This window comes from Scatophagus argus, chromosome 12 (genome assembly GCF_020382885.2).
Source record: "Scatophagus argus isolate fScaArg1 chromosome 12, fScaArg1.pri, whole genome shotgun sequence".
Taxonomy (NCBI): domain Eukaryota; kingdom Metazoa; phylum Chordata; class Actinopteri; family Scatophagidae; genus Scatophagus; species Scatophagus argus.
In genome coordinates, this window is record NC_058504.1 from 22,384,309 (window position 1) to 22,401,830 (window position 17,522).

The following is a 17,522-nucleotide window of genomic DNA, read 5'->3' on the forward strand; positions in this document are numbered from 1 at the left end:
AGAATCCCTCAGAAATAGAAACTTTCTCTGGAGTCCTCTTTAACCAGCTGGGTTAAATGAATTCTTCTGGCATGTTGCTAATGACACAGGACAGAGCAGCACCTACTAATTCCTCAGAGCTGAATTCAAGGCCAGAAATGTTAATGCTGGAAACGTTAAGCCCAGTAAATTTAGTTGGTCTTGATGTAACGGAAAGCGTGTCTTCTCTGTTTCTATTCAACATGGAGCTGAAAAGGATTAGTAATTGTATTTCCGCAACCCCCAAATGTCAACGTAAAACTTTGGTGTGGAGAATAGAGGTTGTACTGCAGAGGAATGATAAGAACTGAGGACAGAGAGAGAGAGACGGGGAGATGGCATGCGAAGAACCAATTAATCAGATTACGAAAAAAGAAAATTATACACTGTTATCCAGTTTGAAAAGTTTTTGAAGACATTTTGATTTTTTGCCTTGACTCTTTGTCACCGTTTGATTCAGTTATAATGGCTGTAAGTTAAAGCTAAACGCAGGTGCAGACACAGCAAGCACCTATTTCTTTCTATATATACCAGGGACCGTGCACAAAAAGACTGTTGCATACAACTCAGCAGTGGAACAGGTGTACTGTACATACAGTGTCTGCCAGGAGCTAATTTGGAGCCTCCTGCCCCCTTTTAAAGGCTTTGAAATTCAGGTTACAGAGTTTTCAGAGGCCCTTTACAAAGGCTTCATACTCAAGTGATATGAGAGAAGTTTTCCTAAGGTGTCACAAAGGGGCACAAAAACAAAAGCTCTGACCACTTTGCTTTTAAGTGCACACACTGAGTTTTCTTCCTAGCACGTCTCGACCTGGGCAGAATAAATTGTTGGGCTTCCACCACCACACGACATTCATTTCATTAAATTGCCTGCTATCCTGAGAACTGAACGCAAGAAACTGATGAGTCTGCTCAGTGCACTTTTCTCTTTCTCGGCGATTTCAGCTCATGCGCATACACTTCACTTGTCATTGCGCTTGCCTTTGTGATTTCTCTGCAAGCGAGAGGGACAGAAAAGAAACACTGTAAGAGTCAGCCAGCTCAGTTGTGAAAACCCCCCCAAACACAAACAGCTTCTTCATATCTGTTTGGAGCCACTAATATGCTCTAAGGTAGTTTGAAGGTTGAGACACAGCAATAAGAGCAAGTGCCCCACCCCCACCCTTCTTGGTAAGCAATCAGCGGGGCCCACTCTGGAGACAATCACCACAGAGACACCAGGGCACACTCACACCTTTCTTGGTAATTCTCAGTGGAATTGGTGACAGTTAGCCTGAATGGAAAATGGTCACAGAGGGGTGAACGCAATCCCATTCGCAGTCTGAGCTGAAGTAAACTGTCAACATACACACAAACACACACACACACACACACACACCCACCACGTTATTACCTCCACTGAATCCGGGAAGAATAGACACAGTTTCTTTTGTTTTTAAAGGCTGCAGAAAAGCAATACCCGTCTGTGCAGAATTTTGACTTTGATAACTAAGTTTCACATCTAAAAATTCAATACTACTGCTGTATCACAGCCAACAGGAGGAAAAGTAAAACCATACTTGTCTTGGACAACACTGCAGCAGCTGCTTCACAGTAAACCAGATTAAGGCAGGAAGTCTCTGTATCGAGACAACATGACATTGTGGAAACTCAGATGGATTTTTGTTAAGTTTAGAATAAAAGGATGTCGTTGTCACCACTCGAGGGACACCAGTCCAAACACATTAAACTGTGTTCACCAAAGGTTGCTGTTCTCTCCAGTATTGTTGCATTTTGCTTTGATTCAGGTAGAGCTGATGCCATCCCTCGTGCAGGCTGATAGATTTGGACTATGTGTGTGTGACTGGGTTTCGTTCTGGTTAGAAGTGGTGTATTTGAGACGTACTCAGTCAGCGGATAAGTCACGTTAAAGGATGCTTTGACACCCTCCAATGTGTAATTGCCTTATAAATGGACCTCTGCAGGAGGTGTTTTTACGCTCCAGCAGGCACCAGCTGTTTAAATACTGCACAGAGACAAACATGTTGGACAAGCCTTCAAGACATCACTTAAGCTCAGGCCTCATGACTTAAGGTAACGAGCGTGCTTCTTGATCACTGGGTTGACTGCAGTTTGAGACAGTGGTGTTCATGAACTGTACACTGAAGCAACAGGGAGAAAATATTGTATTCTCAGTCAGGATTTCCAACACAGTAGCTCAATGCTTCTCCTCCCGTTGGTTCTCTCCACAGGAGATGCAAAATCGGAGGACACGGCCAATAAGGAGGCGGGAGAGGAAAAACCAGAAGAGGACAATGACTATCACCGCAGTGATGAGCAGGTAAGTCCTGTCAACAGTTTTTCAATACAGGCTTCTTGTTACTCCCACCAGAAAAGATTTCCATGAACTTTGTACTGTTTACAAACTGACATTAGCACATCTGAGGCACTGTGAGCACCATAACAATGTTATGGATTTAGTAATACAAGTCTGATATCTAAGAATGTGAATAAATAAAATCACAATTCTCTGCACAGATAGGGGTCAGTATGAATATGCTGTTTAAATGCAATTAAGGTGAAGCAGTTTTAGAATTTTTCAGGAAATTTGGCAGGTTGTTTTGTCTTTTAGCAGTGATTAGCAGCAGCAAATTGGATAAAAGAATTATGGGTTTGAGACCAATCAGCCAGGAACAAAAGCACTAAGAGGAAAGAAAAATACTGTTGGTGATAATTGTGGGTACAATTGCCTTAAAAGCCTGCACATCAATTATTGCCTTTATAAAAGTGCCCCCCATGTGATTTATCAGACTGTTTTACAATTACTGCATTCTTTTGTCTTTGGTGTTTGGGCTGTTTGATTTGGGTGTCAGTGCCACACCACCGCCATCTGCTGAACACAATTAAAATGGAAATGGGCTTTTCTTGATTTCATTTGTATTCTGGCACATTCTCAAGTGCTGCATAATGATATTAATAATGCAGAGGGAGCAGAGTTATTGTTGTGCTGGACAGACGATATCAGGAGCACAAAGCGTCTCCCCCGCAATGTGGCACAGGCTGAAGAAAAGCCATTTCAGTTGTTGTTTTTAAGAGGACAAAAAAATCCCAACATGCAGATTTCAAAAAGACAAGCTGGTGGTGTCCCATCAGCCATCTCTTTACTGTCATGTGGGGAAGGCATCCTGCCCTGATGAGGGTGAGGATCTTGCCCTTTAGATGTTCAGCAGTGGTGCAGAGCATGTTTAGAATAGCTAATACAGCAGTGTGTGTGTCAAATGTCAGGAGGAGGAGGAAAACCAGAGATTCGTAGGACTGGGAGAGAAAAAGACCAGCTGATGAAAACAAGTCACCATGCAGGGTGAAAAATTATTCGTGTTGGACTGAACAAAAAGAAAACGGCTGTGCTGGAAAAGGATGTTGAAACAGACAACAGCACCATGTCAACAAAAGCTTTATTACAATGAGGCCACTGCTGTGAGGTTTAGGAAAAAACTCTAGAAGATGGTTGGATATTATTTTGCACACTGCAGGGGTCCAAAATCTTACTGCTTGAAATGTTGGATACCACTTTATTGTTTGCTTAGACTTTCATTAAGCCTTAAAACAATGACGAGATATTTGAGGTCTGAAAACTTGATGCTGTAAAAGTCAGTAAGATCCACTTATTTTCCAAAATGTAGCAACCAGCCCTGACTGTAGAGGCCAGAGGATGTCATTTCATCATGAAAGATGAACTGCATTGTAAAGGCAGAATTATGGCGAAATGCAGAACGAGATTGAAGGGGGTTCACAGTCACATGTGATAAGTTTGAACAAAAGCACAGGAAAGAGAGAGAGGAGCATCACTGGTGTCAGCTGAGGATGTAGAAGCCACTTGGATGTAAGAACCGGCAGGCTAACTGGCACGCATGGCCGACTTCCAGAACACTTCCCCGCTGTCTTCTGGACGACCTTTCAGAGAATAACCTTGGGGCGTGAGGCAGTGCCAGAGAAAGCTAATGAAATCAGTGACAGTTACAATGGAGCCACGGAGAAAAACCTACATTTTAAGCAGAGCATGAAGTAGTGGAGTTTCAGAGGTGAGTATTTTCGGATAAGGTCCGAGGACGGGATGTCCGTGGGGAGAGAAAAAGATTTGGACTCAAAGTTTCTAGTTTGGAGAATTTGCAGAATGCAGCTTTGCTCTGAATTATTAATCCATCCTTAAAATTCCAAAGTCAGTGCTCACACAGAGAGGCTCCAGCTTTCTTTTACACACAACTGCACACACACAGAGAGATTTAAGAAAAACAATAGCAGGAGACGTATTGCCTCAGACCTCGTCAAGCATTCAGGACTCGGTAATGAGCTGGTGAAATGGCATTAAGCTTTCTCTGCGTGATGTTTTTTCTTGATATGCCTCACTCTTGCATCAGTCACGTCTGTGAGTAGCTTCGCGCAGGCCTCTTTGGCACCGCTAATGTAATGTAAGTGCTGTGGAGCCGCTGTGGAGTCCAGATCGCTACAGAAGCTTTTATTTAACGTTATGAGCCTCCCTCATTGCCAGCGCCACCGGAAAGCAGATATTACGATGTTGCTCTCTGCTTGTGAGAGGACGGACGGCGGGTGCGCTGACGTGCTGCCAGTGTTTACTTGAGAAGAGAGATGACTTCCATGTTCAAGTAGAAAGGGTTGTGTTGCTTTTTCCTGTCTCAAAAGAGAGAGATAAAAATGAGACAGAGTGTGACAGGAGGACACCCACAAAATGAAGAAATACGAAGCTTCCGTCTTCCTTCTTCTGTCTTTTGATATGTGGGGGCAGGAGCTCAGTGGCTGTAACACATTCTGACTCCCGCAAGCATCGACTAACAAAACCACCCACCGTTTCACCTCAGGGTGGAGGGACAGTGCGCAGGCCAACACAAACACTAGTTCAGAGGAACGTGCAGTACCAGCAGGGCTGGAAATCCGCACCGACCACCATCTTATAATCCTGAACTCTGCTTTCAGGAGAAAGACGTTACTCAGGAGATGTTGGCTATATCCAAATTCTCATGTTTAGCTGCAAGCCCAGAGGCAGGTTTTAGAAGCGGGGCCACTGCTCCTGCTGTTTTCTCACTTTTGAAGAGCATTCAAATTTTCACTATCTGCACTATCAGCAACCGACCACAAACCGGTTCAATTTGCACCCTTTTATTAAACCAGAAAAGTCGTTTACAAAGCAGCCTCCGTTTCAGGCTACTTGGTGTTGACCTCTGAGGGTGTGGTCACTGTGACGGCTTCTTATTGGTCAACCATGCGGAAACATGCCATAGTTCACCAAATCTAAGCTCCACTGGATAGTTTTGTGCACACAATCCTGTACGTAAACACTGAAATGTTTCCTCAAAAATGATCGTTCAGTCGTTATCTACTCATGCTCCTGTTGATGGAAAGTCACCCATTTGATGTTTTTTGGGCATCCCCAGCTTTTCAGTTGTTATTGTCGACATTCTTTGTTGTCATTTGTTACCTTACTGATGTTATCCTGTTTTGTATCTCCACGAACAGGTCAGCATCTGCTTGGAGTGCAACAGCAGCAAGCTCAGAGGCCTGAAGCGCAAATGGATCCGCTGCTCAGCACAAGCCACAGTCCTGCACCTCAAGAAGTTCATTGCCAAAAAGCTTAACCTGACATCATTTAATGAGGTACAGACTCCATCCACCCACCCAGGAGATGTGCTGACAGAAGGCATCTCATGCCAAAGATTTTCACAAGAGAAATTTCTGTACAAGTTAATAACATTTAAAGAGACATTTGGTGTCAGTGTTTGCACAAAGCTGGCTTTGACCTGCTTAGATCCTGGAAAGGTCATGCAGCGTGGGGCATTTTGAAGTTTTACATCAGACTGTTTCACAATATAAAATTTATCAAAGAGGTGAAATATTGGAGAACCACCTCAGCTCATGAATTATTGTTATTAAGAATCCTGAATGAGTGATGGGACAAGATGAGAGCAACCTCGATGGCATGATGGAGTGTCCGTCACAGCACCTACTTACCGATTGTTCTCGCTTGTCTTAATTCATATACTTAACACATAATGCAGATAAAATCATCTGTGCTTGTTAACTTTGTTTGGAACAAATCTTTTTAATTCTTTGCATTTGTTTAAACTTGTTTGGAGCACCAGCTGGACAGTGTAGGCCAGAAAGTTTAGTTATTCACAAGAAATTACCAAAAGGTCAGCATAATCCTCTGCACTGACTCATTATGTTTGTTATATTTAGCAGGAAGCCAGGCCTGTTTGATATAATTTTTTCTATTTATTGTCTTTACCGCCCCGTTCAGAGCAGCAGGAGGGAACGGTGGGCGATAAGTCGACAGATGGATTTTTAGAACGCCGTGAATAATCATCACAGACGCCTTTGTGTCCTCTATTTGTTTATTTTCTGTCTCCTCTTTCACTGGCTGTCACAGAGATGAGTGGGTAGGCTCCATCATATCATCGGCCTCGTTTGCACAACTTTGGCGAAGCAGCCGGTCTCCCCAGCAGCCTTTGTTGTCCTTCCTGTTGACTGTCCAAAGCTGTTGTTCGAACTGAGTTGGTTTGCAGCAGCGAGGCAGGGCGGGGAGCTTTGTCAGAGAACAGTGCGCTATTTACTCATTCCTCATGTTTGTAAACCCATCCAAATGTTGCTGAATAAAGGAGGAGGTGAAAATTACAAACCTCTTTTTACTTAATCTTCCAAAACGACCAAATATATTAAAATGCAGCATAAAAAAGACTTTGGTTTATCTGAGAAATTCAAAACCACCATGTGTGGATGTTCTGTTTTCACTGGACAGACGAGTCTCGTGCTTTTTTAATAGCTTGATAATGCCTGAGGGGGTAAACCTTTCCAGACCGTCACAAGAAAGAAGAAAAAGACTTGAGAACAGTTTGAAAATGTTTGTTCTTCCTCTTTATTTCCTTGTTAATCATCCTGTCTTGATCCTGAGCCACAGTTTGGGAACTAGTTTTACTGAACTCTTCATATAATGCCCAGTCAGTCTATTTGTTGTCTGTAGGCCTGCACATGCTGATTGTCTTCAGTGTTTGTTAATCTTCAAATTATTTTCTCAGCTAACACAGTAGTTAAGCGTCAGAAAACATAGGAAATGCCCCCAGAGGTTTCCCGCAGCTCGTATTGAAATTCAGATTGGGTGTTTTGTGCTGACAAACCCTGAAGGTATTCAAATTACAATCAGAGACAACAAAGAAAACAAGCAAATATTCACTTTAGAAAAGCTAAAAAGTGACCTTTGTGGTATTTTGACTTAAAAATGACTAAATGAAGAAGTTCTACTGCAAGTCTATTATGATGAAGGTTTTGATTCTTTTCCCAAAGCTGTGGTGCATGGCTCCCTTGTTTGTCAGGTTTTCTTCCCTCAAATTTCTTTTATTGTGACACAAAAGCCCTCACCGACTTTCAAGATGAAACTACAGCTCTCTAGCCATCCTTCTGGATTATGTTGGGTTTCTTCCTAATCACAGACCTGGACTGTTTCCTCCTCTCTGTTGGTGCTGATAAAGGCTGGCTGGTGTTTATCCATCAGAGCTTCTTTCCAGTCAGAGCCAGCAGGTGGCGCTGTGGCTGTTTTTGTTCCCGGCTGTCTCTGTCTCACAGTATAGATGCGGATGTGAGGAGCTGCTTCATACAGTAGCAGTGTTGACCTCACAGGAGGAGCGGCAGATTTAGCCTTGGGTTCAGGATTGAACTTAAATGTTTTACCTAAAATCCTCACTGCTGCAAAGGAGCCAGGGAGACCGTGTGCTCAAAAAAGCTTTCCCAAGCTGTAAGCAGTGATGTTAGAGCTGAAAAATGAGAGCAGAGGGCAGCATATGGGTGCTGGAAGTTTTATGTGCTGACCTATCAGGAGATATTTCTATTCGAACAGGTCAGAAACTGTCCACTAATTTGCTCTTTTGTTATCTCTTCACAGCTGGATATTTTATGCAACGAAGAAATCTTGGGAAAGGACCACACTTTGAAATTTGTTGTTGTGACAAGATGGAGATTTAAGGTGACTCCTCTTCTTTGAGTTGTAGGCCTAATGTGATTGAGTTCATTCTGACAAATTCAGTAAGTCTGGGTGTATCAGACTCTGGACTTGGACTGGGATTCAGTTTTGACTGGTTATTAAAAGTTTATGTTTTCTTAACAAATCACAGATAAAGCAGAGACGGAGAGCTCAGTAATCATGTGTTTATAATGTCATGCTTAGTGTTTTGACTGTGTCGGCCAGCGGAGTTTAAGCGATTTAACTGAACTGCTTTATTGGTAGACTAGACTGTACCTCTGCTACCTTTGCTACGCCTGTCGAGCTTTACATCCCAGCGCTGCTTTGTAACGATAACCGGCTGATTTACCGCTCAGCTTGGGTTCATTTTTGAAACGGTTCAGTCCTAGATTTCAGACATAATTAAGACGAGAACAGTTTCTAAATTATTAATTGTCAGCCGTCAGACTGCGTGCTGCAGAGGCGTATCTCAGCTGGGGTTAGCCTGCTAATTAGCGCCAGGTTAGCTCTGCATGCAAACGATCACCCAGTGCAAACGAGCACCCAGTGGAGGATAGGGTGCAGGAGACAAGAAACTGAACCAGAACACTAAAAAGAACCGGCACGGTTGAAGCTCATCACTGCAGTGCTTTTTAATAATCCAGCCCTGTGTCGTATGTAATACTGCGTTTATTTGAACTAAAACCCAATTCTGAGAATACTTTAGTCATTCAACATTCATGCAGATGTTTGTATTTCAAATGCAGTGGAGTAAATGTAATACATCCCCCCCCCCCAAAAAAAGGAAAGAAAACTCTAGCAAACGTACTGTTACTGTCTGCCCCTGCAGCTGAAGGCTTCACGCATGGTGTAAAGATAACTCTGCACCATGTAATGGTGCAAAATGACAGGAAGTCAGCAGGCTTATCAGTTGATGATCCACGTAGAAAACACATCAGTATTAATGTTGTAGTATTACGTTGTACAACTTTTTGTTTAGGAAATTACTTTGAAGAACAACCTAAACGCCTGCTAATTCAGAGTTACGCCGGCTGCTTTGGGGTGGAGGTAGACAACGTTTAGCCTCGACAGTAACTTTACTTTTCAGTCAGACATGCTGCCGTTTGTGGCTGTTAAATCAACTGACAGTTATCCTCACATATTCAAGGTTTTGGAAGGTGAAAAAAGCACACTGCCCTCTAGACCCTGTGGGTTCAGAGGATTTCTCTGACCTCCACTCTGCTGCAGCGTGAGCAGCAGCGCAGAGCTCGACAGGCGCAGCGTGGTACAGCTGATTAGCCAAGGTGTTTGGAGGAGGGGTTTGGTGGCAGCCCTGTTGATGGCGTTCACAAAAACTGCTCACACTGAGGTTGTGGTTTTTTTTTCTCCCCTTCCAGAAATCCCCCCTACTGCTCCATTACAGACCCAAGATGGATCTGCTGTAGCTAAAATGGACACAACGGTTGTTTTGTTTGTTTTTTGGACCAGTGGCCGCGGACTGTGCCGAAACCTTTTTATTTATGCAAAAGACGATCCACCAACACCAAGCAAACACCTGATGGTCAAAGTCAACACCAGCCAGCAAAATTGGGATCTCAAGGGAAGGGAGGGGGACAAGAACAACAAAAACTGGCAACCTCCAGCACAGATACTGCACACTGGTGTGTTTTTAGGAACTGAAACAACCTTTTTTTTGTCCGCTACATCCTAGATATGTGAACAAAAATCAAAAATGAAAAAAAAAATGGAGAGAAAGCATATATTTATACTTTTGTACAGAAGAGACACATGGAACCAAGACACTACTGGTGCTCTGTTTACACGCAAACAAGATGTCGGGAATCACATCTTTTTGAGCTTGGTGCAGATTTCGTCCTCCTGAGACAAAGACTGAGAGGAGAGGAGGACATGTTTTTTTTTTAGTAAAAGATGTCCCCCCCCACCCCACTCCCCCAATACACTCAACATGTCTTGGGAGCACAGAAACCATATGGAAAAAGTTATATAACATCAAGCATCAATTTTAAGCTGTTTATCAAGTAAATTGTCTCTTTTTATTTTCATTTTGTTGACTTTGTCTATTTTGCTATTGGGTTCTTGATGATTGTCAATTGTGAATAGGCTAAAATGTTTTGTGTAGTAATTTATGTTCTATATACCGATATTGTACATAAAATGTCATTACAGAGAGACAGAGAGAGACAGATTGAAGAGAGACTTAAGACTGTTAAAAGGAAAAAGAGAGTGGATCCCAGAAGTGCTATCTATATTTTGGGCGTTAAGTGTCCAGAGGTGATAAATTAGGATTTTTCTTTAAAGACAGACTCATTATCACTATCAAAATATATAAATGCATCTTTATATCGTCTGCGAAAGACACAAAACAAATATATCAGAATCCTCTGCCGTTTGTGTGTACGTGGGGTCAAAGTACGTTATGCTGCGCTCATAGCATTGCAAGAGTTTAAGGCAGATGAGAAGAAAGCTTCAGCCCTCCTCCCACATCCTGCTCCCACATCCTCCTCGTCCCTCCCTCCCTCCCTCCCGCCTGCTGTGGAACATGGCTGACGTTGTCTCTTTTTATTTTTTGATTAATCGGTCAGTTCTGTCTTGGCAATAATGCCACACAAAAACGCTCAAAAATGCCTGCAAGACATAGAAAGGCAATATTTGGGTAGTTTGTTGTTGTTGATTTGAATCTGTTTTCACACCATGCACATCCTTAAAATGCAAACACAGATACACACACACGTTCAGAGCTTTTGGGTCGAGCTGCTAGCGGCACATGTTGGCGTTTCCTCCTGCCTCCATCAAAGCTACATCACAAATGGTTTCTGTAAGGGTAAAAGTGGTGCTGTAGATCATCTTATCCCATCTGCCCACATGACATTCTGGTGTTACGTACGGACATTTTCTCACCCAGGGGACTTCCTGAGTATGAAGCGTGACAGGCGAGTGAAGGTTACTGAAGTGACAATGTTGTTGTTTATGGGCTGTTCCTCAGTGTCTTGTCCCTGCTGGGTGGGGCTGCAAATGTGCAGAGCTGCACAGATAGTCAAGTGGATACTGTTTTTGTCAAAAAAAAAAATTCTAGCAGGATAGCCAGTGTTCAGTATAATACAAATTTACACAAATTTCCGAGTCTTTTCGGAAAATAAGTCCTAAGGTCTTTGGGAATGAGGTTTTTGAACATTTTGATAATGAAATTCTGGATAAAATGACTACTCTTTTGTCATTTGGTGCTTATCGATGTGTGTATTAATCCTGAGGAGGACTGTTTCTCGGGAACCCGCTGCTCTTACAGTACCTGTGCGACGCAGCAAACCAGCATTCTGTTAAACAGCAAAATGTCTTAACTCACAACATGCTAAACTGTCCTTAAGGTTACCACAACTGGATCCCAAAACGCCATGTCAGACCTCAAGTCGTATTACCTCGCTGACCTGTCCTGTCGGTAAATGACAGTTATTTACCCTTTCTATTTTATTTTGCCTGTGTGTTCACATACGGGCTTCAAATCCATCAGTAGGTTTCAGAAGTCTGGGAAAGTAGAGCAAAATCGTCTTGAAATCAGGGAGGAGGTATTAACCTTTAATAAAGAAAAAACTTTGTCCATTAAAGAGAAATTCCTGTAGTTTTAAACCCCATATTTACTTGAAGTTTTTGGAATTGGTCCAGCAGTTCACCTCAGCCGGCAGCTGCGATGCATCTGCAATCACTGCAATGTAATCTTGTGGGGCAACTCCGACCATCAAAGTTACGTCCAGTAAAAAACGATTATTTTTAGCCGCTCTCAGGCTGAGGTTGTTACTCTGAGTGTCTGACAACGAAGGAAGTCTCTCTCTGAAATCTTGCAAGAGGTGACCTGCTGCAGGAAGTTGACCGCGGGAAGTCAAAGCTGGAGAGAGATGTTGGGGTTTACCGAGAGGAGTATTCAGCTTACTTCACCAATCTACAGGAGAAAACAACTGCAACAACTCACCTCATGAGATTTCAAAGTGAGACTTAAATACTTTAAAGTTTATTTTAACCTTTAAATCCAAAATGTGGGGAAATTGGAATTTGGAAATGGAAAAATGTACAGGAACCCTGCCACATGAGGACCTATGATGTGTGTATTAAATGGTTTTCATAGTGTTCGGGTGTGTAACTCTCCGGCTCAACCGTAACTGCTCCTGCGGTCTTTGAGACCACTTCTTATGGTAACTTTTATGTTTCCAGACTCTTTATGTGTTCATTGTTTTTGGTTTTTAGTTTTTGCATGGGAGTAAAAGCAGGTTAAAAAGCCACAGGCCTCCTATGTGCACGGAGTCGAGCTGCATTTAGCTCGGCGTTAAATTATGATTTACAGTGCAAACATTCTACATGTTTCAGCCATTCATTCTTCAGTTATTTTCAGTATGCCCCCCCCTCCCCCATTTTTTCTTTGCTTTTAACTCTTGATTGAAAAACGACTTCTTGATGAATAAAACTGAATCAGGTAAATTAAAATACCCCACTCTTGATTTGAAATGATTTAAAACCAAAAACAATGAGCCGTGCCAGTTTGCTGTAAAGTCCCTGCAGGAATAACGTAATAAGCTTTGGTGTGTTTTTTTAAGGCTTACAAACAAGACAAATGTCAAAGAAGCTCCTCCAGGTGTCCGACCTGGAGGTTGATGTTACAGTGAGCTGGTTTCTGTGATGTTTGACACCAGGGTCCAGTGTTGTTTTGCCAGTCATCTCCCTGTAACTTCAGTCTTTGCTGTTGGCTTCACCCAAGCCGTCCTCCTTGTCATGTTTAAAGTGTTGTCACCTCTTGCTTCTGCTGTCACAGCTCAGTCTGTCTATGATAAATGTGCATAAGCTTTTTCCTCAGGTGACGAAGCTGTAAACCCCCACAACAAGGTGCTATTACACAGATAACTAGAAACGGAAAAACATTCTCAACACACACGTTCATGTATTATGCAGAACACTGCAGATAAACTGCTCTGTACCGTTTAAGGACTGGCAATGAAACAGGTTACATCTGTATCTGTGTTCCTTTTTCCCTCCATATTGTTTGATGTGGTTGCGTTCACACTGCACCTCACGTTATTTTTGCTCAGTGCTGTTCAGAGGAACACATTCACACCCTGTGCACGTTGATTGTTAGGAGAGTCTAACATCTCAGTCGCCTTGTGTTTTACCTCTGTTGACCATAACTCAAAGTGTATTTTTACGCTTTCAGGTTTACAGTGATTTTGTGTTGGTCCTGGATGCTAAAAAAACAAAAAAAAAAAATCAAATAATACTGATAACCAACACTCAAAACTGTGCCTGAACGCATCCTGTGTAGACACAGAGTGAGCAGGTGCTGCTGAACCTAGACCACCGTGTCTCAAACTAAAGTAATTCCACAAAAAGCACCAATAAAATTCCAACTGATGGTAAAACGCAAAAAAAACAAAAATTTGTTTGAATGAAGGTAAAACACAGCTAAGTTAACATCTGTTTTAAAGGCTGCACTTTCCATTTCTTTGCTGTTACAACCCTGATTCCAAGAGGTTTGGGACATTGTGTAAATAAAAAACAGAAGCAATCATTTGCAAACAAGCTGTGTTTACTCGCAGTGTTCCCGAGCCTGTGTAGTTTCATATCGTTTGTTTGACAAAGCGGTGAATCGTCCCATCCCTGCCTTTGGAGGACGCTCCTTTCCCGCCCAGTCGTGATCTTATCGCCTGCTCCCAGTGAAGCTGTTTACCTGTGGACTGGTCCATACTAGTGACAGCTTGTCAAATTCAGAATAAGCAGATATTCGTGGAAATATTCGCGTATTGGAGTGATTGCTTGGAAAATGAGCCGTCTTTTGTGTGGGCCCCCTTAACTTGAGTCGCTTGCTTACTTTCCTCTAGCAAAACCACATGATAATTAGCGAATAATCTGTTTTTATCTATGACTTATACAGCATCCCAGCATTTTAAGAATCAGGGTTGTACAACGCAGTCGACACAAAATTAAAATAAACCCCAAATTTGAGCACTAAAGGCTGCAGTGTGAACAAACCCCCTTCACTTTTTGAGTATTGTTCCCTGTGATGTGTGTGACAGAAGGGGAACCTGACGTAAAGGGTGGGTCCTGCTTTCTGGCAGGCGGTGTGCTCTCTATGGTGCTAACAACTCCTGCTTTCAAACTTCTTCAAGAGAGATCCAGTCAGACGAAAGCACTGCCTGCCACCTTGTTTCACACGCCCTCACACATTCTGTACGTGAACGTGCGCGAGTCCTCGGGTGTCTTGTCAGAGCTGTCTCACAGTGCAGACAAAGAAAAGGTGCTGGGATTTTGGTTTTTTTTTTTTGTCTTTTTCACTGGTTTGTTGGCTGGGCTTGCTTCAGAAAGCAGAGGGGAATTTAAATAAGTCATAGACTGTGACGGGGCTGATGCTGTGAAAAATAAAAAGAAAACTGGTTAGAAATTGGGTGTGCCAGCTGCAATTTCCTGCCTCAAAGAGAAACTCACACTTATTACAGGCTTCTCTAGTGAGGTGTGTGCGCCTCTGCGGAGCCTCCATCTGAAACATCTCTGCAAGCATTAAGAAATCACATCCAAGTTCTCCTGAGCTGAGATTTGACCTCCTCAGTGCCACAGAGTGTGTGTGTGTGTGTAACTGAATACTGAGCCCCAGAATGGATCAATGTTCACGCTTTTCTTTTTTAAATCAGCACCAATATTGAGACATCAGCTATGCTCGACAGCCGAGCTAAGAGGCTTACAGGAGGCTTGACCGTGCTTCGCTGCAGACTGGGATCGGTATCAGCTCTGAAAGGTCTCCAAGGCGGAGGGAGGCCCTGATCTGTCATAGCTCCGGCTCTCGGACTCATCTTCTCTGCTTTGACCTTGAACACCTGTCATCTGCTTGTTATCTCCTGAGATCTGTGGGCGTTCTGGGTTGACATTTTGATTTGAGCTGGACTGTCAGCAGATCGTAGCCCACACCACCACTACCACCACAACACGAAGATGAGAAAAATTCATTTGGGCTGCTGTCTCTGAGCTCAGAAGCCTTCATTTCAGGCTTGCAGAATCATCCCTGGCAACCTAAAATGGTTCTCGTATGTTTACTGTGCTGTAATAAGGGTCCACTGCGAGAGTGTGAAAGCTTTCTTTGTTGCCCAGCTCACTCTCTTCCTCATTTCTGAGTTCTCTGTAAAGCTCAGTAATCTCACAGGCAGGCTTTGTGTGTGACGGAGAGGGAGACCTCGAGGGTCACTCAGATGGCTACATGGACTAAAACACACTTCAAAGTACATGTTGCCTGGCCTGGCCGGCTCTGCACTGCCTGCTCTAAAAAGCTGCTGCACTCTGAAAAATGTGGCGCAGTTTTAAGAGCAAATGACTGCTTAAATCATGCTTTGCCCTTTCTGGATGCCGGCTGTTGCTTTTAAAGATGGCGTCTGTCAACAGCATCAGCAGAGACGACGAAAACGGCTCCCCTCCACTCCTGTGTACGAGGGTTAGATTGAGGCTGGTTTCAGTAAATCCCAAATAAATTGGGTCCAAACCTCACAGAGATGTGCCCCCATGAGCCATAGCAGATGTTGTTGATAAATCTGTCCATTTTTTTAAAAAATATTATTATTTATTGATGCTGCAAAAGTGACTTCTGCGTTAGTTTTTTTTGGTTGAAATTTTTTAAGAGTTGCCCTCCTTTTTTGCTTAAATTTTATATTTTTTTGTGCAACCTTAAAGCAAACTCATTCATAAAAAAAGGCTTAAATTATGGATTTTGCAATTGAATTCCCTTTTTTGTATTATTCTAAGTGTGTTAATGTCTACGCAATGCTCTGTCTGTGTATAACAAACACATAGGTGTCTTCTTTTTTAGGTCAAGCTAAAAAAAAAACAAAAAAAAACTAAATTGTGTGAATCTGGCAATGTGGTTATTGTATTTGCAAGGAAAATGTGCAATATACGGTTCTCAGATGGTTCCAGGTTTCAGCATAGAACTCCAAGATTTCATTGTTTAGTGCTTTTCCAGTCAGTTCCTCAGGTCACTAAATGCCTTCTGGTCCTGAGGGTGACCAGGAAATCTCAGAACACACACTAATGCACCCAAAATACAAAAGCGACTGGATTTTAATTTAGTCTCGTCTCTTTTCTTTCCTCCCCCTTTTTGTCTGTGACAGATTTCTCAAACGTTTATTTTCAGGTTAATGCAGGCACTTCTTCGTGTGTCCTTTTCCTTGCCTCCTTCTGTATTATTGTTATTTATTGCACATGTAGTGAACTGGTTTCCTTTGCCACATTTAATTCAAGGAGTTTTGGGTCTAGAACAGGGCTGGAATTTCTTTCGTACAAAACTACAGAAGCTTTTGTCAAAAATCTAAGTGTGTATTTCATCAATAAATGCCTTTAAAAGTGCTCATGGTGCTGCAGTGACTCATTTGTTTGTGATGCATATTTAACGCCAATCTTCCTTTTTACTATATAGTTGGATGTTTCCATCTTCCAGTATTGTACAAACAGTATTGTATTAACATTTCATTTAAAAGCTCCATCGGTGAAAATTATATTGATATTAATGAATCAAATGACCTTGTATGATAGATAGATAGATACTTTATTGATCCCGAACTTGTTTGGAGCTTTTTGGAGTTTTTCAGTCTGAGGATGTTTCTAATGACTAATTTCCCTGACAGTTCGCACAGGAAGTTTGAACTTGCACTAATCTAAAAGTACGCTCTGAAAACAATTTAAATGTATTTAAATATAATGTTTATCAGTCACTACATACGAGTCCTGACAGACATGGATGGAAAATGGGACTCGTGAGTGGAGGTTGCGTGGATGTTTGCCACATAGTATTTGGAACTCTGGCATGTGATGCATTTGAAGCTGTGTTGAATCTGTTACCCTCTGAAGATTAAAATAACAGATTGTTTTTCAAACACAATTTCACACATAACTGCGCTCATGCTGTTTGGAGCTGCAGCTGATAGATTTCTCTGCTTTGCCATTAGATGGAGAAAACCGAATAAGGGTTTTGAATGTGCAGGTGATGGATGGAGCCTCATAAAAAAACATGTGGAATACTAGACAAGCTTGCTGTAAATACGGTACTTGACTTACAAAGCTGCCAATGTTCAGTCGTTGTTCAGACAATCTGAACCAGCGGTATGAATAAAGTGATCACAGGCATGAACATTAAACATAAATGCTCATCTTTAATCGTGTGCCGTTAATACTTGATTATTCCTTTGAAGGGACAGATATTACTTCATGTCCTGTCAGTGGCTTCTCCTGCGGTGCAGGGACGGAGTCCAGCTCTTGTTCACTGCTCACAGTCTGAGTAATTACTTTCAGAAGACAACAGGATGCAATGTGTTGGTTTTCTCAGAACCATTAGATGGCAGCTATTTCAGTCGGTCTGTGGGCAGATTGCTCATACGTGAAAAAAAGAAGAGCAAAACCATATTATGGACTCATTAACCGAGTCTGTGGTGTGGAGGTTGTGGATGATTTTCTAACATCGGTGTTTTACTTCATGGTGGCGTTAGCA

The 17,522-nt window shown here is 42.4% G+C and overlaps 1 protein-coding gene across 3 annotated transcripts in view; it reads left to right on the forward strand.

Moving 5' to 3' along the window:
* Positions 1 to 16,384, forward strand: part of LOC124067876 (polycomb group RING finger protein 3) — a 50,950-nt gene extending 34,566 nt beyond the window's left edge. For 2 of the 3 annotated variants that reach the window (XM_046405610.1, XM_046405611.1), the window contains exons 7-10: positions 2,250 to 2,338; positions 5,530 to 5,667; positions 7,946 to 8,026; positions 9,400 to 16,384. In XM_046405610.1, the coding sequence (XP_046261566.1) occupies positions 2,250 to 2,338; positions 5,530 to 5,667; positions 7,946 to 8,026; positions 9,400 to 9,447 (356 nt within the window). In that variant the 3' untranslated portion in view covers positions 9,448 to 16,384. Of the gene's footprint in view, positions 1 to 2,249; positions 2,339 to 5,529; positions 5,668 to 6,439; positions 6,685 to 7,945; positions 8,027 to 9,399 lie in introns of those variants that run through there. The other variant, XM_046405613.1, reaches the window with a different exon arrangement.
* Positions 16,385 to 17,522: the final 1,138 nt, after the last annotated feature.